The sequence below is a fragment of the Canis aureus genome, chromosome 16 (genome assembly GCF_053574225.1).
Source record: "Canis aureus isolate CA01 chromosome 16, VMU_Caureus_v.1.0, whole genome shotgun sequence".
Lineage (NCBI taxonomy): Eukaryota > Metazoa > Chordata > Mammalia > Carnivora > Canidae > Canis > Canis aureus.
Genome location: NC_135626.1, coordinates 14,378,845 through 14,401,506, shown reverse-complemented (window position 1 = coordinate 14,401,506; position 22,662 = coordinate 14,378,845). Strand labels below are relative to the sequence as shown.

General features: G+C 51.0%; 1 protein-coding gene and 1 long non-coding RNA gene across 3 annotated transcripts; one reads left to right on the top strand and one right to left on the bottom strand.

The window, feature by feature from the left end:
• Nucleotides 1-871: 871 nt before the first annotated feature.
• On the bottom strand, nt 872-22,223 carry CCDC92B (coiled-coil domain containing 92B). Its single transcript, XM_077851705.1, has 4 exons — nt 21,959-22,223; nt 11,502-11,654; nt 7,597-7,644; nt 872-4,845 (listed from the first exon to the last, which is right to left on the bottom strand). Exons 2-4 carry the CDS (start codon nt 11,629-11,631, stop codon nt 4,259-4,261), a joined length of 765 nt encoding a protein of 254 aa, XP_077707831.1. The 5' UTR covers nt 11,632-11,654; nt 21,959-22,223; the 3' UTR covers nt 872-4,258.
• On the top strand, nt 16,322-22,118 carry LOC144285905 (uncharacterized). 2 transcript variants are annotated; one of them, XR_013354052.1, is made up of 3 exons: nt 16,322-16,375; nt 17,894-18,004; nt 21,493-22,118. It is a non-coding gene; the product is annotated as an uncharacterized LOC144285905 (long non-coding RNA). The 2 variants fall into 2 exon arrangements; XR_013354051.1 differs by lacking the exon at nt 16,322-16,375 and adding an exon at nt 16,413-16,582.
• Nucleotides 22,224-22,662: the final 439 nt, after the last annotated feature.

The window sequence follows — 22,662 nt, the reverse complement described above, 5'->3', positions numbered from 1 at the left end:
AGGGCAGTTCCCAGGACCCCTGGGTGGCTCAGTGGTTTAGTGCCACCTTCAGCCCAGGCGTGATCCTGGAGTCCTGGGATCGAGTCCCGCATTAGGTTCCCTGCATGGAGCCTGCTTCTCCCTCTGCCTGTGTCTCTGCTTCTCTCTCCTTTCTATATCTCTCTTGAATAAATACATACAATCTTAAAAAAAAAAAAAAAAAAGAAGGGCAGTTCCCCAAAAGGAAACAATGGATCCTATATCAGAAGGGTTTCAGGCAAACCATTATGTCCCCCAAATCCTTAGAAGACAGGGCTGCTGCTTTTTTTTTCCAGAGTGGTCCACAACATAGACCTACACTGAAAATGTACAGGTTTAAATTCTTGTGGGTGCTGGGTGTGCCAAGCACCTTAATTGCAGTCTCAGGGTAACCCTCATTAATGGAATGTAAGAATAGGGCTAATTTCTGGGAGGCTGGGCTTCTTGTAGCTGGATCAGATGGGCTTGGATGTCAAGGAAGGGGAACCAGCATGGCCAAAGATGCCAGAACCCCAGGATTCCTTTCCAGCCTGAACTGTGGGCAATTCCAGGCCTGGAGACCTCCCAGTCTATCTCTCTCAGCTGTAGCCAGGAGCCTCAGAGCTAAGGTCTCATTTGTTCATTTGGATTGGGGTGGTACAGGGAAAGAGTCAGGGCCAGCCTGAGCATTGGGACACCTCAGATGTGCCTTGTGAGGAATATCCAGAGAAGCCTCCAGAGTCTCAGCTCCCAGTCTCAACAATCCACCAGCTGACTCCCAAACTACTCTCCATGTCCTCCATCCGCATTCTTTCCCACACCTGCAAGAACAAAGGTGGAGTAGGGCAGAGTGCCCACAGAGAAGAGGTCTGGCTTATGTTTTTAAGATATTTTATTAAGAATAAGGCATATGACAGTCATCCCTAAAGCATAGGGCTCTATTTCTGTGGGTGAGTGTATACACTCTGAAAAGCATTGGATTAAAAAGCGCAGCCAACAGAGAATTTGGAGCAGGATCCCTCTGCCCCACCCATGGGGCTCCTGCCAGGTGGTTTGGAAGCCCTGTATGTCCCCCGTTCAAGGCTGGCACCTCAAGGAGAGGGTGCTTAGGGGCCCCCAGCTCCCTGCACTAAAGAGATGCTGTTCCATACCTTCCTGGTCTCCTTCCTCCCCATTAGGAGACCTCTATTCTACTGCTGGTTTGGGGAAGAGCTACCCCATTTCAGCCCTGGAGTGCTCCCTCAAACTGCAGGCCACTGTGGGTGGGATTTGGGGGGCAGGGGCACAGAGTCTCATGCTGCATTGCCCACTGGTCCCTGGCTGACTTCCAGAACAGTCCCCACCTGTAGCTCTCCTTCCTGGATCTATCCACACTTGGGGTGTGGCTGGAGCCCTACCAAAGGCAGAGTGTTCTTGTCAACATGCCCCTCCTCCAATGGGGATTTGTGCTGCAGAGAAGAGTGGAGGAGAGGGGAAGAGACACAATCTTTTCTCTTCTAGTCACCCAGACATTCCAGGGGCTTATGGGAGTGGTTCTTTCCTTTGGCAGGGTGGGTCCTCCAGGCTCCAAGAGAGCTGGAGGCTGAGGAATTTGGGACTCCTGAGGCCAAGGGCAGGCTGCTGACTCCCAATCTCATTCTACTGCACTGAGGGTTTTGTTCCAAACCCCCCGGGGCAGATGGATAGAGGGAAGTCTTCAGTCCATTATTTCCAGGAAAAGAACAGGGAAGAAGAATTTGTTAAAATTGGAAAACCTCCATCTGCTTCAGCCCCTCCTCCAGCTTGTTGAATGGAGGAGGAAGGTTGGCTTATTTCCTTTCCCAGACCCTCAACACCTCAGGTGAGAGTCGGCAAGTCAGCCACCCCAGCACTCTCAGAACCTTTCATCTGGGGGATCTCCAAGCACCCTACAAATAATTAAGGGTCATTATATCTGGTCACTTAGAAGAGGGATAGGAGTTCAGCGGTGCTGATGGGGTCACTTAGGGAGAGGCCAGCAGGCCCCTGGAGGCTCCCTGGGGTGGGGTGTGGTAGAGGGCCCCAGCTAGACACTCTGGGTCCCCAAGAAGGAAGGGGGAGTAAGGGCTATTGCTATAGAGCTGGGAGGAGGCCAGGCGGGCATAGCTATGGCTTTTAGTAGGTGGGTGGGTGGATAAAGTATTTTACCATCTTTGTACAAGAATCAACAAAACAAAGTCACCCTGTATGCCCCAAAAGTGTGGTTGTGGAAGCTCAGGGTCCGGGTGGGCTGCTCCAGAAAGACACCCTTTCCCTCCTTCCCACAGTCCTTTGGGCCCCTTCAAGAGAGTGCAGTCAAGAGAGGAGAAGGGCATCCTCATATAGACACCTCTGAAAGGGAGGCAACAGGACGGGGGGACAGTGAGTCACACACCCTTGAGGGGAGACACGGAGGGCAGAGGCACAAAAATGGGGCAAGGAGAGGAGGGTAAGAGGCCAGGGCAGGCAGAGCAATGACCCCAGGCCACCACTGTGGCCCAACTCTGAGAGGGAGAGAGCATGGTCTGTGCCAAGGGTATCCACACCTTGGGCTCTGGCATCCCAGTGGTTGGACACCCGGATGAGGCCTGCTTATTGCTCAGTGGTCTCAGCAGTCCTGGGTGCAGTCAGCTGGGGGAGGACAGCATATTTGCGGGAGCTGGGAGTGTGCTCACTGGTTTTGCCTCTGGTTGATCCCACTCTCTCTAACACATAGAGTGAAAGAGAACATGGTTGCGGGTTCCTCCTGTTCATTACAGGGAGCATGATGGGAGAAGCGTTCACCATCCCTAGAGATTGACTCTGCTCACCTCCCAGACCCTGGGTGACACACGGAATGCTTGGCCTCAGCCAAGGGCAGGACCTGCCATGATGCGTTATTTGTGAGTGAGGTAAAGGCCTCTCCCTGCCCCCCACACTCCCTCAGCAGCCCCTTTAAGACCTCACAGGCACTTAGGACTCAATGCAGGACCAACAGAGGAGCCATGGCATGGGGGAAGGGCTCTAGGGCTTGCTTTCTTGGGGCTGGGCTGGGTCTAGGGCCTGGGGGGCTGTGTGCTGGACTAGAACTGCACTTCCTGCTTTTGGTCAGGAGGGGGGAGCTGGGGAGAAGGTAGTTAGGAGGTGGGGTATCCCACTTTCCATTTTACCACACTCCATCCTCAACAGGAGGGTTGAGGACCTGGAGCACCAGCCACTGTCAGTTCTGGTAGGATTGGGGGCACCCCGGGAGGGACCAGCCGGGAAACTAACTTGTGCCCTACCCTTGCCCCCTGCACACACACACCCCCACACACACCCCTGCCGGCCCCCAGCAAACTCGAACCTGGACCAACCACTGCCACTTCCAGGAACCTGGCCCTTCTTCCCACCTCTGGATGCAGCTGGGCGAAATTAGCACCATTAAACAGGACTAGGAAAGCTCCCAAGGCAGCCTTCAGGTTCCCAGCTACCTCCAGGAGAGGTAGGCAGGTTCTGCCCTTCCACCAGCCTGACAGAGTGGCTGATTCCAGGGTGCCCCCTTGCTTCCCTAGCACAGCTCTCACTCAGTCTGAATACTTGGGTGGGCATCCTGGGGAAGAACTAAACTGGAGACAGCTTTAGAGCAGGTTCTGCCAGAAAACCCATTCTGTCCTCCTCTGCAAGGGTCCGTGGGTGCTACCTTCCAGAAGTTCAAGCTTCATACTTTCCCTACCAGGGGCTCTGGCAGGAAATGCCTTTAAAGTGTTGGGTGCTCACCGGTAAGGACCTATCAGCTGGGTAGGGGTCGGAGAAGCGGCTTCAGAAGAAAAGGGGTCCAGCCGCTAGCCGCTAGCCCCCCAGCCCGAGCCTCTCCTTACAGGAAGGCTCGGCAGGAAGGGCGGCCGTGCGGGGCGGGGCGGGGCGGGAGGGGAGCTGGAAGGCCCAGGGGTGCTGAGTGCCGCTGCGTTCCTCTCGTAGGCCCGCCCAGCCTTCCCCCTCGCGTCCCACGATTGTCAGCTTTCCCGGGACAGGGCGCGACCCTGCAGCGGGGCGGGGACGAGAGGAGCGTCGGTACCGCGCGAGTCCTCCTCTCCTCTCCTCTCCTCTCCTCCGTACCGCGCTCTCTCCGGGCCCCGCGGCAGAGCTCCCTCGGGGGAGGCGACGCGGCCCGGCTGGGGCGCGCGGGAGGGCTGGGGGGGCTGCGGCCGCCTCCGCTCGGGCCCCCCAGCAGCGCTCCTGGCGGGACGCCGGGCCGGCCTTCGCGCCCCCCGCCCCCCCCCCCCCCCCCCCCGCGGCCGCGCGCCTACTCCGGCTCCCCGGGAGCGCTGGGCGGGCTGGGCGGGCCGGCCTGGTCGGGGGGCTCCCGGGGCGGTGGCTGGCGCGGGCTGCGGCCGCTGGGCCGCGGGGGCCTCCGGGCGTGGAGGAAGAGCGCGGGGTCGGGCATGGGATCGGCGTCGTCCAGGGCGCGGGCCGCGCGGTCCCAGGCGGCCCAGTCCCGGCCCGGGCCCTTGGCGGCGGCCTCGGCGGCGGGCGGGCGGCGGGCCCGCTGTGCGCGGCGGCGGGGCCGGGGCTCGGGGGCCGCGGCGGCGGCGGCGGGGCCCGGGCGCGGCGCCTGCAGTCTCTGGCGCGCCGCGTGCAGCTGGCAGGAGAGGTAGGCGGCCGCCTCGGTGTGCTTCTGCAGCTCGGTGCCCAGCACGGTGGCGCGGTGGCTGCGGCGCCGCAGCTCCTCCAGGAAGCGGCGCTCCTCCGCGCGCAGGCTGCAGCGAAGCGCCGACACCAGCGCCTCGCGCTGCGCCACCTCCCGCCGCAGCTCGGCGTTGGCGGCCGTCCGCGCGGCCAGCTGCGACTCGAGCGCGCGGCACTTGCTCTCTAGCTCCCGGTTCGCCGCCTCTGGAGGGGGGAGGAGAGAAGACAGGTGACGGCCCCCGCCTGGCCGACGCCGCACCGCTCGCCGGTCCACGTTACCGAGCCCCGCAGCCCCCTGGTTATCCGTTCTCCCTCGCTCTCCCTCGCTCCCGACCCGTCGGCTACGCCGCCCTTCCTCTCTCGTCCGCGGGGCCCCTGCGCCGATCTGGCCTCTCTAATTCTTCAGGTTTCAGCCTGAACGTAAAAACCCTCCCTGCCCGTTCATCCCACCCACAATTGTTTGTGGGACCCTTACTGTATGCACTGTGTTAGGCATTGGGGGACGTCGTGGATAACGAAACATTCCTCGTGAAGCTTACAGCAAGCGTAAGCGGGAGAGGCAGCGTCCGGAATCACAAATGCATGTGAGGTTGCATCTGTGACATGTGCCAACGCCATGACTAATGACTAACAGGATACTGTGACCTAATCAGTCTTCTCGGCAGAGGAGCCACTTAGGCTAGCAGCAGTTGGAAGAATGAGTTGGAGTTAAGCAGTGAAGAGGGAGGCAAGGGTGCTTTGCACAGAGGAACAGTTTGTGCAAAAGCCTGTGGGTAGGAGAGACATGCAAGAGGGCGGGGCTGGCAGACCTACCACTAGGGAAGGTGGGCAGGAAAGGGGAATCAAGTAGGTCAGCACCTTGCAGTTTCTTTCCTAGAGCAGTTGTTACCTCTCGTAATTTATGTATGTTATTTATTGTTTGCCTTTGCCTGCTGCAGTTGAGTTTCAACACTGGGTACATACTGACCACCCAGAGAGCTTTAGAATATAGTTTCCTGCGCCCTAACAAAGACCAGATGAATCAGGATCTCTGGGATTGGACCTGGGAACTGGCGCTTCTTCAAAGTTCCCAGATGATTCTAATGTACCCACAGTGTTGAGGATCCCTGCCTCTTGGATCATGAGCTCCATTTCAGCAGGGAACAAATCCTGGGATTCACATAAGTAAGTGACTGTAGAGACAGATAGCTGAAAGGTGACAAAAGGTAGGCAAAAGGTGACTTAGGCAAGGACATGGAAATCAGTGTCAGGGGGACAAAGAAATGGAGCTCTCAAACCCACTGAGAAGATAAAAACCAGGACGTTGGGCTATATCTTTTTTTTTTTTTAAGATTTTACTTATTTATTCATGAGAGACAGAGAGAGAGAGAGAGAGAGTCAGAGACACAGGCAGAGGGAGAAGCAGGCTCCATGCAGGGAGCCGGATGTGGGACTCGATCCTGGAACTCCAGGATCATGCCCTGGGCTGAAGGCAGGAGCTAAACTGCTGAGCCACCCAGGGATCCCCCATTGGGCTATACCTTAATGTCAGATGACCCCAGAAACTCTTTCAAAGGAAGGATAGTAGGTGGGTTGAAGGTTGCTCTTGTTACAGATCTGGTATTTGGGATGTAACCCCCCTTCCTCCCAGCACTGAGGCATAAAGAGGTTGCCCACTTTAGGCAGTGGGCAGAATTCATTCAAATCTATAAATGCTTTGATCTTTACACACGAATATGCAAATATTCAAAGCAATCTCAACATTTTACCTTAAACTCCCAGCTTTGTCCATGCCTAAGTTTTGATCATGTATGTAGCTCTTGATCTACAATCTGCACGTCAATATGGCAGGGAGTCCACTCTCTGCTAAATCCCTCCTGGCTAAGGAAGACTACATGGTGATTCATTTGAAATTAAGCATTTTACTGAGTCCTTTTCCATGTCTTGCACCTTGAGACAATGGATAACACCCAGTCCCAGTTCTCAAAGATCACCTAATTTTGGTGATTAAGATCTTAACAATGGAACCCCTCCTTTAAAAAAATTGTTTAATTGTACCAAAAAACAAATAACAAAGTTTACCATCTTAAGTGTTTTCAAGTGTACAGTTTAGTAGTTCTAAGTAAAGTCACATTGTTGTGTAACAGGTCTTTAGAACTTTTCTGTTTTGCAAAACTGAAACTCTATGCCCACTGAACAACCATCTCCCCCTCTCCATGTTATGGGTGAAGTAATAATCAGTAAATAAATATTTTAGTGGAATTGCTACAATGGCAAGAAGTTATGCTTTTGTCAGATGAAGGATTTGCTGATGTGCATGTGTTTCTTTTTTCTCCTCACCTAGATAAGTTTCCTTGAAGTCATGCACTCCATATTGCCATGGTGTTGATCTCAACATTCGGCATCTTGGAAGGTGTGGACTGATCATGGAAATCAGTTGAGCAAGGATGGGAAAGATTAGGGAGAGGGACACCCGCGTGGCTCTGTGGTTGAGCTTGAGCGTCTGCATTTAGCTCAGGGCGTGATCCCGGAGTTGTGGGATCTGAGTCCCACATCTGGCTTCCTGCAGGGAGCCTGCTTCTCCCTCTGCCTATGTCTCTGCTTCTCTCTCTGTGTCCCTCATGAATAAATAAATAAATAAATAAATAAATTTTTTTTTAAAGGAAAGATTTGGGAAATGAGTCATAGACCAGGTGGACTTCCTGTATACCAAATCCTCCAGCTTTCATTTTCCTACTTGGACAGAGACATGGATACAGGGTATGGTGGTGCCAGTGCCGGTTGTTCATTGCATAAAGCCACCCAGATGAATAGGCAAATGGAGCTGACATCCTGCACTCTGCTCAAAAAGCTGAGGAGTGGCTATCCCCCAAGTCTGGCCTGGGGGCAGAGAAGGCTTGGGTCCTACTAAGTGGTGGGAAAAAGGTGACCTGTTGGGCCCCTATGGCATCTCCCCACCAGTCATCCTTCTCTTACCTTGCTGATGAGACTGGGCCTCTCTCATCTCCAGGTCACGAGTCAGTTCTAGAGGGAGAAAATAAAAGGCAGTTGTATGTGTGTGTGTGTGTGAGAGAGAGAAACAAAGAGACAGAGACAGAGAGAGAAAGAGAGGGAGGGAGATCAGGGAATCACGGAACAAGTGGCAATAATAGCATCCTTAGAAACCATCTAAACCACCTTCCATACCTATTTTACTGCAGTCCAGTGAGGGGAAGAGATGAAGAGAGGTGCAAGGCACCGCCTAAGCCTGACTGGCCTGATTGTAAGCCCAGAGATTTTTCCAGTGCAAGCACCATGCGTTCATGTGGAAGTTAGTTCAACCCTTGTGGGACTGAGGAGCCCGGCTTGCTTTGGGGGCTCGGGGGGTATTTGCTCCTTCCCCGCGGTGATGTACAAATGTCTAACATGACAACCAGCCAGAGCCATTCTGGAGGGACCCCTGTGGTGTGGGTCCCACAGCCCCTTCAGGGTTTTAGTTGGTGAATGTGAGACGGCTGCTTGGGGACACTGGAGGGAAGTGGATATTTACCAGTAGGGTACGTGCATTTCACTATTTTCACAGCCAGCGCTGCTGTGCCTGTGTTATTTTCTGAGCATCAGCCCTGCTCCTTTCCAAGCCCTGTTTCCTGCTATATTCCACGAGGCAGGGAGAGGGGCCTCACGGGGGACAACGCCCCCTGGTGGCGGAAGGCCCACAGGATGCTTGGCTGGCGCTGAGGGGCGGGGTCCGCTCGCTGAGGGTGCGGGTGCTAGAGGTTTCCTCCTGGGAGCCGCAGCCCAGCCACCACCCCTGCGCCTGCCTGTCTTCCCAGTACCCATTCCTTACAGCCCAGAATGCCCCATTCCCTCAGCCAGCTGAGTCTAATCATCTTTTCAGCCTCACCCCAGCTCCCCCAACTCCACCACCGCTTGAGAGCTGGGAAAGGACTGGGAGGGAGCCCGGCAGCCGCTGGCAGCAGAGGGCACCTCCTCAGGAGCAAGTGTGTGTACCTGCAGGGATGCAATCTGGTGCCTAAAGGGAGGACATGTGAACCTGGGAGTGGGATAAGGTAGCAAATCTCTGGGATCAATGCCCGACAACACCTACAGAGTCTAGCCTTGCGGCCCCTCTGTCTGCCTCTCCTCGCTGGCTCTTCCCTTGGGAGGCCAACTGTTGTTAGGAGACCAAGAGCCAGGGTACCTGGGCCTTTTGTTGTGACCTGAGTCTGAACCTCCTTCCTGGAGTCCCAGGGAGGACCCTGATGCCTCTACTCTCCAGGGCTACCTGGAGCCAACTTGGCCCCTCCTGCAAGGCCCCGGAGTACCCCAAAGGATTTGGCTCTGCCACTAATTCCCAGTGGGCTGGTTTCACCTTTAACCAGGGAAGTTGGGGGAGGGGAGATAGACTCCTAGTTGAACTCCACTCCCCCATCCATCAAATCTCCCTGCCCATCTTCTGGCAAGAATCCCTACCTTTAGAAGACCATGCAGTGAGGTCAGATACCCTGTGTGACCTTGGGTCAGTAACAATAACTCTCTGAGCCTCAGTATTCTCCTCTGTGAAATGGGAACAAAAATCACACCTGCCTCTTAAGGGGCTGTTGCTAGGATTAAATTAGAGAAAATAAACGGAGGGTCCAAACCAGGACTAAGTCAGTGCTGAATACATGGGCAGTTCTTGTCATCATCCAGGCTGCCCTACCACCCAGAACACTCCCATCTCTTAAACCCCTTCAGTCTGAGTGGCACCCCTTTTTGGCAGGCTCTTTCTGAAGCCCTGCCCACTTGATTCCTACACTAGTTCATCCTCTCTCCCATCCCCTTCCCAGCTTCTGAGTCCCTGTTTATTTTACACACACACACACACACACACACATATATATATTTAAATATTTTATTTATTTGAGAGAGGGAGAGAGAGCTCAAGCAGGGAGGAGGGGCCAAGGGAGAGCCCACATGGGGCTCAATCTCAAGACCCGGAGATCATGATCTGAGCCAAAATCAAGAGTTGGATGCTGAGTCGCCGGGGTGGCTCAGTGGTTGAGCATCTGCCTTTGGCCCAGGGCGTGATCCTGGGGTCTTGGGATCAAGTCCCACATCAGGTTCCCTGCATGGAGCCTGCTTCTGTGTCTCTGCCTCTCTCTCTATGTTTCTCATGAATAAATAAATAAAATCTTAAAAAAAAAAAAGAGAGAGTTGGATGCTCAACTCAACCAATTGAGCCACCCAGGTACATATATATATATATATTTAAATATATATTATATATATTTATTTATTAAAATATTTTATTTATTTGAGAGAGAGTGTGTGAGTGAGTGAGCGAGAGAGACAGAGAGAGAGAGAGCACAAGCCAGGGGAGGGGTGGAGGAAGAGGGAGGAGCAGGGACACCGATGTGAGGCTTGATCCCAGGACCCTGAGATCCCGAGGCAGTCGCTTAACCTACTGAGCCACCCAGGCATCCCTACATTTTTTAAAATTTATTTTACTTTTTAAAGTAGGCTCCATGCCCAACAAGGGGCTGGAACTCATGACCCTGAGATTCAGAGTTCTGTGCTCTATGGCCTGAGTGAAGCAGGCGCCCCTCTGAGTCTGTTTAATCTCCTTGAAAAAAATCTTCTTTGTTCCTTTCCCCTCTTCACTCCTCCATCTCTTGGAATAAGGGCTTTATTCAGTTATTTCAGCCCCAAGAGTGGATGCTCCAGGCCAGCCTAGAGTTATTTTTATCTCCTTAATCAATAACCAAGAGACTGCAGTTCCATACCCAGCTGGGCAAGGTGGTGGGGGCTGTTGCTGCCTATTACACCTTCTTGGGATCCTGGCCTATGTCCTGAGTGGAAGGACCCAGGTCTTCAGAATTAGGGCAAAGCAAAAAGAAATTAGGGCAAGAGCTGTAGGGTTTAGGGCACACTCATTCTGATTTTCCTTTAATGTTGTCATTAGAATGAAAAAATGGCATCAGGCAGAGGTGAGTCGGTATGGGCTGTCCCTACCCCCTGGGCTGGCCTCTACTGCCATCCGGGCTTCAGGGAGATGGCAGGGAGCCTGGCCTAGGAATGTAGAAGCTGAATCTATATATGGAGCCAGAGGAGGGTGTGGTGGCTGAGAGTCAGGAGGACCAGCTTCTCATGCCACAGAGTGAGAAGCCAGGCAGGTCACTCAGTTTCCTTCTGAAGAATGGGGAGCCTCCCATGAGCAGAGGCTGGAAGGTAGGTAGAAGTCTGAGCATCTTGGGAGAGAATGTGCAGAAAGCTGCAGAGGCATGCACAGCTGAGAGTCTGGAGCCCTGGGTGCTAATCTTGGCTCTGTCACTAGGGTACTGAGTGGTTCTCTCTCTCTCTCTCTCTCCGGGTCTTAGTTTACCTTGTATAATGAAGACTTTGAGCTCTTCCAACTGACACATTCTATGAGTCATTGAATCTAAAGGCTGCACTTGGAGACTCAGCCTGGGTGAGCACTTGGGCCAGAGCCCAGCCTCTGAGACGGCCAGGCGGCTGAAGCCTGAGGTCCAAGAGCAGAGGTCAGGCCTGGGATTTGGCTTCATTCTTGGTGCCTCTTTCTGTCTTGTTCACAAATCCAATCAGTTGCCAAGTCCTCCCTTTCATCCTGTCTCCCATTGGTCTTCCCCTTTCTACCCCTATCATCTCTCACTGGACCGTTTCATCAGCCCATCACTAGTCTCCTTGCCTCCCTTCCCCTCTAATTCATCTTTCATACAGCTGCCGAGTTTCATAATATAGCATGATGCTATTCAGAAACTTTCAATGGCTCCCCACTACCCGGGAGGGCAGGACAAACTTGTTAGCTGTCTTGATATTTGTGGAGGTCTTCCATGATCTGCCTCCCCCTGCCCACCCCTCCTCCTGTCCCCCTCTCCCACCTCCCATCCTCCAGGCCTCACCTGAACAGCGTTTCTGCAGCCTCAGGATTTCCAGGTGCAGGTCTCGCAGCAGGGCCATCTGCTCCTTTTTCAGGAAGCTGATGTGGCGTTGCACACTCTGGATCTGATGCTCCAGGGACATGGTATCCATGGCAACCGAGGCCTGGGCCTCACCTGGGGGGAAGATGATAAGGTAAATCCACATCTCGTGGGCCCATCTGCCCTCAGAGTTCCCCCGCAATCTGGGCTCCTATTCGCACTGCACTCATTTCCCCTTAAGGGTCACGAGTGTGTTGTCAGGGAAGTATAATTATTCCCATTTAACAGATGAAGAACCAGAGGCCTGGAGGGAAATGGTTGTACTCCCTTGCCTGCATGTAACTTTAGCCTTTCTGCTTCTCAGAGAGGAACGCAAATGGAGCAGCAAAGTCAGTGAAGAAAAATAGAGGCAGGTGGTAGCCTGCTCCTTAACCAGCTTTGGGCCAGCTTTCTCCCTCTCTGGGCTCTTGGTTTCCTCATGGCTAACATGAAGATGTTGTGGAGCATCTTGCCAGCATCCTACCAGCATCCCAGTCCAAGGGTGCCCACCAGCTGATAGATCAGGATGATAGTTAGAGCACACCCTCCCCCAGTTCAACTCTATTTCTCTGACTTAACCTTAACCCAGGACTCTGGGCTCTAGGTCACAGAGGAGGAAGATCTGATGAGTATTTTACCAACACCAACTCTATGGGCTGAAGGCAGGTAGCAGAGTCCCTTTTTAAAAGGGGAGTGTGGGGGAGCGCCTGGGTGGTTCAGTGGCTGAGCATCTGCTTTCCGCTCAGGGCGTGATCTCAGAGTCCTAGGATTGAGTCCCGGGATTGAGACCCACATCGGGCTCCCTGCATGGGGCCTGCTTCTCTCTCTGCTTGTGTGTCTGCCTCTCTCTCTCTCTCTCTCTCTCTCTCTCTCTTTCTCTCTCTCTCTCTCTCTCTGTCTCTCATGAATAAATAAAATCTTTTAAAAAATAAAAATAAAAGGGGAGTGGGGTGGCATGCCTGGCTGGCTCAGCTCATAGAGCATGCAATTCTTGATCTTGGGGTTACGAGTTCAAGCCATGTTGCGTGCGGAGGTTACTTAAAAATAAAATCTTAGGGTAACCCCCGTGGCGCAGCGGTTTAGCGCCGTCTGCAGCCCGGGATGTGATCCTGGAGACCCAGGATCAAGTCCCACATCAGGCTCCCTGCATGGAGCCTGCTTCTCCCTCTGCCTGTGTCTCTGCCTCTCTCTCTCTCTCTGTGTCTCTATGAATAAATAAATAAAATCTTAAAAAAAAAAATAAAATCTTAAAAAAAAAAGTTGGAAAAAATAGGAGTGGGAAAGGGTGATAGGGAGACCCATGCAGTGAATCCATGGTGGACACATAAGACACTGTGAAGGGAGGGCAGCTCTGTACCCCTGAGTCTTTTTTTAAAAAATATTTTTACCCATTTATTTGACACACAGAGGGGGAGCACAAGCAGGGGGACGTAGCATACAGAGGGAGGAGAGGGAGAGAGAGAGGGAGAGGCAGACTCTCTGCTGAGCAGGGAGCCCGATGTGATGCAGGGCTCCATTCCAGGACTCTGGGATCATGACCTGAGCTGAAGGCATACACTTAACCAACTGAACCACCCAGGTGCCTCTGTACCCCTGAATGGCTTTGCAGTCCCCCCACCACCTCACCCCCCGCCCCTTGATCCGATCCCTTTCCCAGGAAGTCCCTACTGTGATGATCACTGTCCTGGAGAAGCATAAGCAGAGGGCAGAAATAGGAGGTAGAGTTCATGCCTTTTTTGCCATGGACTCCCTGAGGTTTTTTTGTTTTTATTTTAAAAAAAATTTTTAAATTTATTTGAGAAAGAGTGCATGCTCATGCACACACATAAGCGGGGGCGGAGCAGGGAGAGAGAAAATCTTCAAGCCAACTCCCCGCTGAGTACAAGCCCAACATAGGGCTTGAATCCCATGACACTGAGACCATGACCTGAGCCGAAACCAAGAGTCTGACGCCAACTGATTGAGCCACCCAGGCACCTCTCTCCCTAAGCTTTTGAAGGAACTGTTTCTATCTGCCCAAGGAATTCCCTGGGCAGTGGAGAGAGAGGCCAGGTGACGGACAGCTCTTTTTGGCAAATGTTCCCCTCCAGGTTGACTTCGATGTAAATCTCTGCAAATCCAGATTTTTATATGTAGGATCACATCAAGCATGTGCACCTGAAAACCTATATGTAGGATCACATTAAGCATATGCACCTGAGATTCATAGGTTGCCTTCTTGGGGTGCATTTCCTATACTCCCTAACTCAACCAAAGAGGTCTTTCATTTCAGCAGGGGGTGGCCCTTTGGCCTGTGGGAACCGTTGGCTACATTTACTGACCATCTGCTATGTTTAAGAAATTTATACATATTATCTTACTTTTGCTAACTACTTTTCTTTCTTTTTTTTCTAAGATTTTATTTATTTATTCATGAGAGACACACGGAGAGAGAGAGGCAGAGACACAGGCAGAGGGAGAAGCAGGCTCCATGCCGGGAGCCCGATGCGGGACTCGATCCTGGGTCTCCAGGATCACACCCTGGGCTGAAGACGGCGCTAAACCGCTGAGCCACCGGGGCTGCCCACTAACTACTTTTCAGTAGATATTACCACCCTCATTTCACAAGTAAAGAAACTGAGACTCAGAGCTGAAGTGACTTGTGCTAGGTCATGTGGTCAGTAAGTGGTGGTAGACCCAATTCTCTAACTGCATCTTCTGAATCCAAAGTAGGTTCCCAATATTCATAATGAGAACTGGGTTTGAATCCTGAGTCTTTCAGTTACCTGCTGTGTGACTTTGGATAAGGAAGTTGACCTCTCTCAACTTTTTTCCCTTCTCTGTAAAATGGGGCTAATAGTGACAGTCTAAGGATAATTGTGAGAATTAAATGAAATTAAAAAGTGCAGAGCACTTCTTCTCTTGTCTGCCTAGTGTGCAAGTAGGTTAATCCTTAGCTTGATTTGTTCATTTATTCATTCATACATTCAACGATCTATATATTGCCAACTGTGGGGGTGTGGGAGGCACAGTGATGAGCAAAACAAAATTCCTGCTCTTGTGGAGCTTGCAGGATGAAGAGAATCAAACAAATAAATAAATGCATCAAACAAATAATAATACACATAAGTATACAATTATAATCTGTGAAAAGCACGATGAAAGAAACATACAGGGTGATGTGGAAAACTATAATGTGGGACCTGTTTTAGATTTGGGGTCAGAGAAGGTCTCTTGAAGGAAGTGATCTTTTAAAAAAGATTTTATTTATTTATTCATGAGACACAGAGAGAGAGGGGCAGAGACACAGGCAGAGGGAGAAGCAGGCTCCCTGTGGGGAGCCCCATGTGGGACTTGATCCTGAGACTCTGTGATCATGCCCTGAGCCGAAGGTAGATGCTCAACTGCTGAGCCACCCATGTGTCCAAAAGGAGCTGATTTTAAGCCAGAACTCTGTGGCAGGCAGAATTCGAAGATGGCCCCCAAGATTTCTAGCTCCTGGTATAGATACACTCTCTTCTCTTTCTTTCTTTCTTTCTTTCTTTCTTTCTTTCTTTCTTTCTTTCTTTCTTTCTTTCTTCTTTCTTTCTTCTTTCTTTCTTTCTCTTTCTTTCCTTCCTTCCTTCCTTCCTTCTTCCTTCCTTCCTTCCTTCCTTCCTTCCTTCCTTCCTTCCTTCCTTCCTTCCTTCTTTCCTTTCTCTCTTTTCTTTCTTCTTTCTTTCTTTCTTTCTTTCTTTCTTTCTTTCTTTCTTTCTTCTTATTTTATTTATTTATTTATTCATGAGAGACACACAGAGACACAGAGAGAGGAAGAGACACAGGCAGAGGGAGAAGCAGGCTCCATGCAGGGAGCCCAATGTGGGACTCGATCCCAGATTTCCAGGATCAGGCCCTGGGCTGAAGGCGGTGCTAAACCACTGAGCCACCTGGGCTGCCCCACTCTCCCCTTTCTTTGAGTGTGGATGGGACTCTGAATATGATGGATTTCTCTTCCGTGATTAGAACATATGACAAAAGTGAAGGGATTTTGCAACATAATAAAGGTCTCCAGTCAATTGACTCTGAGTTAATCGAAAGGGAGATTATCCTGGGCAGCTGGTTCATAGGGCCCGTACTGAAGGAAAAGATCTGAAGCCTGAGAGAAATGATGCTTCTGGCCTTGAAGGAGTAAACCACCATGCTGTGAGGAGCCCAGGAGAGGCTCATGGGAGGAGGCCATGAGACCTGAGAGAGGCTGCAGGTAGCTAAGGATGGTTCTTGGCAGACAGCTCGCAAGCAATGAGGACTGCTGTTTTACAGAAGTCAATTCTATGAACTCTCTAAGGGATCTTGGAAGTGGGTCTTTTCTCTAGTTGACCCTTCAGATGAGAATGCAGCCAGCCTTAATTTCAGCCATTTGAGGGCCTTAGCAGAAGACCTAGCTAGAATGTGGCAGACTCCACATCCTCAGAAACTATGAGATAACAAGTTTATGTTCTTTTAAGCCACGTAGTTTGTGGAAATTTGTTATGCAGCAATAGAAAACTAACACAGACTTGAAGGAGGAGTAGGAATTAGAATAATAAAGGGAAGAGCATGCTAAATAGGGAATAATACTCTGGGGTAGTGTACTAGTACTAGCTTACATTTATTCGGCGCCTACTGTGTGCCAAGCCTTGTGCTAAGTGCTTCACATGGTGTTTTGGGGGAACTGAAACATTGTCACTGCTGGTGAGGATTGAAGTGTCAGTTATTGAGGTGGGGGGAGGGGGGTTGCAGGAAGTGAGGTTAACAAGAGAAGAATTCCATAGAGTCTTGTAAACTATGCTAAGAATTTTGGATTAATACTAAATGAATTGGTAAATTATTTAAGAATTTTAAGCAGAGGAGGGACAAGATAGGATTTGCATTTCTAAAAGATCACTCTGGCTGGTGTGGTGTGGGGAGGGCAGATTAGAGGGGGCAGAGTGGATGTGGGAGGTGAGCTGGGAGAGTGGAGCAGTGATCTTGGTGCGATGATAGAGGCCTGGATCAATGATGGAGGTGAAGACAGACAGAAATTCCAGGTGTATTTTGGGGTAGAATTGTTAGCATGTGCGAGTGGATTAAGTCATGATGACGGGGAGGGTGAATGTTCAGGATGTCTCCCAGTTTTCCTGTCTGGGCAACTCAAATATGTAGGCACATTTGTTGGCTCTTTCTACATTTCTTCATCTTTCACATTAGACCTCTTTCACAGTGGACCTCTTCTCTAATCTATAATCACTCCCTAAGTGATCTTGTCCAATCCTATGGCTGTAAATACTATTTATATGCTGACTCCTGCATGCTAGACTGACTATGTAACACCTCTGTTTGGATGTCTAATGGGTCTCTCAAATTTACAAGTCCCAATGCTGAGCTCTTGCGATCCATCCTATAAACCTGCTCTTGCCCACTGTTCACCATCTTGATAAGTGGCACCAGTTTTTGCCTATTCACTCAGTTGCTCAGGCCAAGAACTTAAGAGTTATCTTTGATTCCTCTGTTTCTTCATATGCCACAGCCAATCCATCTGCAAATCCAGTTGTCTCTACCTTTGAAAATGTGTATGCTCTATCCAATCAGTTCTCACTATTTCCATTGCTGTCACCCTTGTCCCAGCTACCACCAGCCCTCTGGTATGCCCTGCAGTAACCTGCTCCTTGTCTGCCATACAGCAACTGGGGCTCCTTTAACAAGTCTGATCATGTCTCCCTGCCCCCCACTCAAAACAGCTTCCCATTACACTTAATACTGAATCCAAAATTCTTACCAGACTCTTTAAAATTGCCTCTGGCTCTGTTTGCCTTCATCTACTACTGTTCTCCCACTGCTGACTCCCTCCCAGCCACTCTGGCCTCCTTACTATTTCCTGAATATGCCAAACACATTCTTACCTCAGGGACTTGGTATTTGCCATCCCCTCTTCCAGGAACACCCTTTACCCAGATACCCTCATGGCCCATTCTTCCCCTTCATTCAGGATTCTGTTCAAATGTCACTTCCTCAGGGCCCTTCTCTGATTACCTGATTTAATATAGAACCCTCTCTCATCCTCTATTCCCTTAATCTGCATTGCATGAATATATTATATTTTGCTTCTTGCTTTTTTTAAAATATTTTATTTATTTATTCATGAGAGACACAGAAACACAGGCAGAGGGAGAAGCAGGCTCCACGCAGGGAGCCCAATGTGGGACTCGATCCTGGGATCCCGGGATCACACCCTGAGCCAAAGGCAGATGCTCAACCACTGAGCCACCCAGGCGTCCCTATTTTGCTTCTTGTTTATTTCCTCTGCCAGAGCATGGCAACACAAGATGAAGGACTCTGTTTTGTTTCCTCCCGTTCCCTAGTGCCTAGCACAGCATCTGACAAATAGGATATACTCAGTAACTACTCAGTGGAGTGCACAAGTGAGTTCGTGGAGCTGGGGCAGATGAAGGAGGAGCAGATTTACAGAGAAGGTAAGATCAAGCCTGAGACATGTTAGATTCACCATACTCAAGGAAACGTTGTTAGATTCGCCATACTCAAGGAAAACATTTCCATAAACAAGGAAACATGGATCTCAAGTGGGAAGTCAAATATCCTGGTGCATAACTTAGGAGAAATAGATGAGCTATGTCTGTGCTATTGTGTAACTGTATTGGGATGTGTGTGCCTGTGTGTCTGCACATGTACCTGAGACTGTGTGTGTTCTCGAGGAGTGCATCTACGTATACATGCATGTGTGTGTGGGGGGTGTCCTGCTTTGTTTGTGTCTATGTGTCTGTTCTGTGTGCACCTAGAGGGCGAAAGCATGTGGGCCTCTGCTTATGATGAAGAGAGAAAATGTCTGTTCCCAGCCTCTGAAATGCAAGTGTTCTGAAGAGAAAAAGCTCTTTCCACACAGCCCTGGAGACTGGACCTTGGCCACGGTGAGAGGCTGAGCCAACCAGCTGTTTCTGAGCCTTCCCAGAAGGACTTGAGGATTTGCTTCCAACTAGGCAGGCTGCTCTTCTCAGGGCAGAAATTTGGGTCACAAACGGTCCTGGCAGATATTTTTTCTTACACATGATTGTGTTGTTTGTTTGGGGGAGGATGGGAGATGGATTGGGACGGGGAACTACAACACAGTGCTCTCACGTGTGGCTGTCACACACACTTCAGAAGGCCCAAGCCAGGAAAATGTCCTAGAAATGCCATAGATGTTCGCATAACAACGCAGTCCTACAACTCTCTGGCTTGAGAAGAAGCTTGTGCCTTCTCACAAGGATTTGGTCCAGATCCGTGGGAGCAGTTGAAAGGTAGGGTTATCACCTTTGTCTTCTGCCCACATCCAGCTCATAGATGCCCAGCTTCACAGGTTACAGTGAGAAGGGTCCGGGCAGTCCAGGTGACTCAGTGGTTTAGCGCCACCTTCGGCCCAGGGTGTGATCCTGGAGACCCCGGAGTCCCACATCAGGCTCCCTGCATGGGGCCTGCTTCTCCCTCTGCCTGTGTCTCTGCCTTCCTCTCTCTCTCTGTGTGTGTTTCTCATGAATGAATAAATACAATCTTAAAAAACAAAACAAAACAAAACAAAAAAAAACAGTGAGAAGGGTCCCTTGCCTTTGTGTACTGTCCTGACCACCTCAGAGTTTGTATCATTTCTGCTGCCCATCTTCTCCTGGTGCTCCTAGTTTTACTTTGTTTTAATTTTCTAGTTTGATGAAAAATGCTCATTAAAAAATTGTTTATTTAAAAATAAAAAAAGGAGGGCACCTGGGTGGCTCAGTGGTTGAGTGTCTGCCTTTGGCTCAGGTCATGATCCCCGGGTCCGGGATGGAGTCCCACATCAGGCTCCCTGTGGGGAGCCTGCTTCTCCTTCTGCCTGTGTCTCTGCCTCTGTGTGTGTGTCTCTCATGAATAAATAAATAAAATCTTTAAAAAAATAAAAAAATTTAAAAAGGACCTGTAACACAAGGTTCAAATTTATAGAGTTAATTCCAGTACTTCTGACATACCTCTTATCTGTCTGAAACATAAAATTCTGGCACTCTAAGGCTTGGGCTCCTGGTCTCTGGAAACGGCCTCACCTCTTGCCTATCTTTTTGGAGCGTCTGAGTACCCACTTTTCTTTCCAGCTATCTGATTCCGACAGATATGGCAAATGGGAAGTTGTAGTTCTTTCCCCTTTCCCCTTATTATGGTTCTTTGGGTTGGAAAAACCACAGAAAATGAAGACTCACATAGCACTCAGGCTCAGAGGGGTCTTTGGGATCATCCTAATTAGTGGTTTGCAAATCTTGCTTTATAGAGCCCAAAATTCTGCAGAGGGGTCTCAGAAGTTGCCAAAAATGGTTGGAGGCACAAGACAGGGGCTTTGCTATTTTTACCTCTCTTTATTTTGATGGGCTTGTACATACAAATTCATTGGAGAGAAGGCTTCTGCTAATCAAAAGTCTGAAAACCACTTTTATAGCTCAGTCTTTCCTTGGGTGGCCAACCACTCCCCTTCCCTTACTCTGCCTAGTGTCTCCTGGCCTCTGCTGCCCCATCTCACCCTCAGGCAGACAAAGTGGCTGGGAGAGGAAGCAGAGCTTTCCGCTTGTGTGGAGTTTGCATTTTCCACCACCCCTCACTCCCTGACTGCTTCTCTTGTCCCAGTTTCAATTTCATTCTTAGTGTTTCTTTTCTCTTTGGGACTGGAAGTATTTATTGAGTCAACAAATATCCTTGCACTGTTCTGAACATTCAATATCCACATTTTGTTAAAAAATTTTAAATACGCCTTCTTGTTTCAGGGAGAAGGTTAAACTCATTTTTTATCATTTTTATAGCCAGGGCAGGTATAGATAGGACAGGCAATGGTAATACATGAATAAGTGAATTATGTTATGTTACGTTATTTATTTATTTATATTTAGTCATTATTCCTCTTTACTACCTGACTCTAGGCCTGGGGTTAGAGGTAGAACTCAAGATATCTTTCTCAAAACCATCTAAATCTAAAACAAAAAAAAAAAAAAAAAAAAAAGATATCTTTCTCAGATATGGAGGCACAGGCAATAATATTTAGGATAATCATCAATGCACAGATAATACTACTTATATAACAACAATGAATGGCTGGCACTTCTTAGCATTTTATACATATTAACTCATTTATCTTTATAACAACCCTACACTGAAGGTTCTATTAGTATGTCCACTCTGTATATGAGGAAACAGAGGCTCAAACAGGTTAAGTACCTTCCCTAATATCCACAACTATAGTGGCTGGCAACTAAGAGCTCCACACTGGGTGCCCACCTGCATTAAGGCCTTCAAATCTAAGCATGGTCCACATTTGCAGTCTGATGTCCTCCTCTTTGGGATTCTCCTTTACACTGCTCTCACAACAAACTCTCCTCATAAACATGGATGGACATCCCAATACCCTATCTCTGCTTCCTGAAACCTGACCCATCCTTCAAAGCACTTCTGAAAGGCTACCTTTATTACCAAGCTTTCCCTGACCCTCACCAAGTTGGGATGACTTTCTTTCATCTCTGTGTTTCCCAGGTGTCGTTATGCTATGTATCACACTTCAATCTCCCCCAACCTGTGTGTGTGTGTGTGTGTGTGTGTTTGTGAGACCTGGCTTCTGCTCTAAGCTATAAGCTACCTGAGGGGAAGATCTTGTCTTTTTATGGAACAGATGTACAATGAATCTTGGTGAAATTGGGAGAATGAGTTGAGTGTTACTGGGAATCACCAGAGCAAGTAAGTGCGTATACTAGAAAGTAATGCCCCCCACCACCACCACCCCCCGCCCCCACACCCAAGTCCTTGGCTCTCCTGGAGACTTGTCTTGGGAACAAGAAGTCAGCTTTTGACAAATGTTCGGGACTCTGCAAGGTGGGCTCACCTGGCCAGTGGTGGAGCCACCTTCTAGAAGGGTCTTGTGATCCTCCCCACTCCATAACCCCTCTCCCCCTGTTACCCCTAGGCTATGGCTTCTCCTCTCCATTGAAGATCTCAGGACAGCCAACCTCAGCAAAGCTGAGGATCCAGAGACACGGGAGTGGGATGTATGAAGAAACTGGAGCACCCATTCCCTTCAGTCTGGTGTACTGCTTGATTATGCCTCCAATATGACTCCCAGAGAAAGCCGATGGGGAGATGGAGACTAAGGACGATGGGGAAGAGGGGTACCAGGGAGGGAGGCCAGGGAAAGAAGGCAGAAAGATGTGTGTGATGGGAGGTGGCCGGAGGTGGCGGTGGCTCGACCTCAGGCCGCTCTGGACTCTTCGCCAGGGCCGGTAAGGATCTAAGTCCGGGCGGCGGAGGACAACTTCTGCCAGCAGCCCGCGGGTCCTGTCCGCCTCCCTCCCCGGGGAGCGGGAGCTCGGGCCTCGCTGCTCCCCGCCCAGGGCCACCCGGCTGCTCACCCCCACGCCCACCGGCCTCCTCACCTTCGGGACCTGAGGGAGCGACGGGCCAGCGGGGCCCTGGGTCCGGGCCAGGCTGGGTGGGGGAAGGCGCTCTTCTTCCCCGCGCTAGCTGCGCCCGGGGTTCCGCAGCACCCGCTCCGGCTGCGGCGCCATCAGCTGCTGCGAGGATGCGGAGCGTCGGGCCGGGGCTCCGGGGGGCTCCGGGGCGCCGAGGGGGGTCCGGGGCGGGCTCCAGGCGTAAACACCCAGCAACGTGACCGGAACTGGCGAACGAGCCGTAGGGGGAGCGGTGGGGGGGGGGCGGGAGAGATAAGGGGGGAGGGGAGGGACCTGGGACTGGCGGGGAGGGGCCGTGGGCGGGGCGGGGGGAGGGGAGGCCGGCGGCGCGCAGTCGGGGGAAGGGGAACCCCAGAAGCCCAGGGAGCCAGGCCTGAGGACCCCGGCGGGCAGCCCAGCTCGGGGAGCTGGCTTTGCCTGGGAGCTGGAAGGGAAACCCGCGGAACCCGCCAGCTACTTGGCGAGCAAGGGCGCGGCGGGCGGATCAGCACCGCGGACAGAGCCCGGGCCGACAGGCCGCGATCTGCTCCGCCCCTCCGCCCACCCACTGGCGTAGCAACCAGAGCCGTGCCCGCACCCGCCCAGGGAAGGGTTGCGGGGAGAGCTGACCCGGGGTCAGGAAACTTATTCTGTGCTAGTTGGCAGTGAAGCCGCCCCGGACCTCTCAC

Excerpts from the sequence above, each read along its gene's own strand:
- CCDC92B (XM_077851705.1), bottom strand. The coding sequence starts at position 11,631 with ATGGATACCATGTCCCTGGAGCATCAGATCCAGAGTGTGCAACGCCAC. Across the intron at positions 7,645-11,501 it reads GCTGCAGAAACGCTGTTCAG|AACTGACTCGTGACCTGGAG; the intron begins GTGAGGCCTGGA and ends TTCTCCCTCTAG. Across the intron at positions 4,846-7,596 it reads GGCCCAGTCTCATCAGCAAG|AGGCGGCGAACCGGGAGCTA; the intron begins GTAAGAGAAGGA and ends TCCCCCCTCCAG.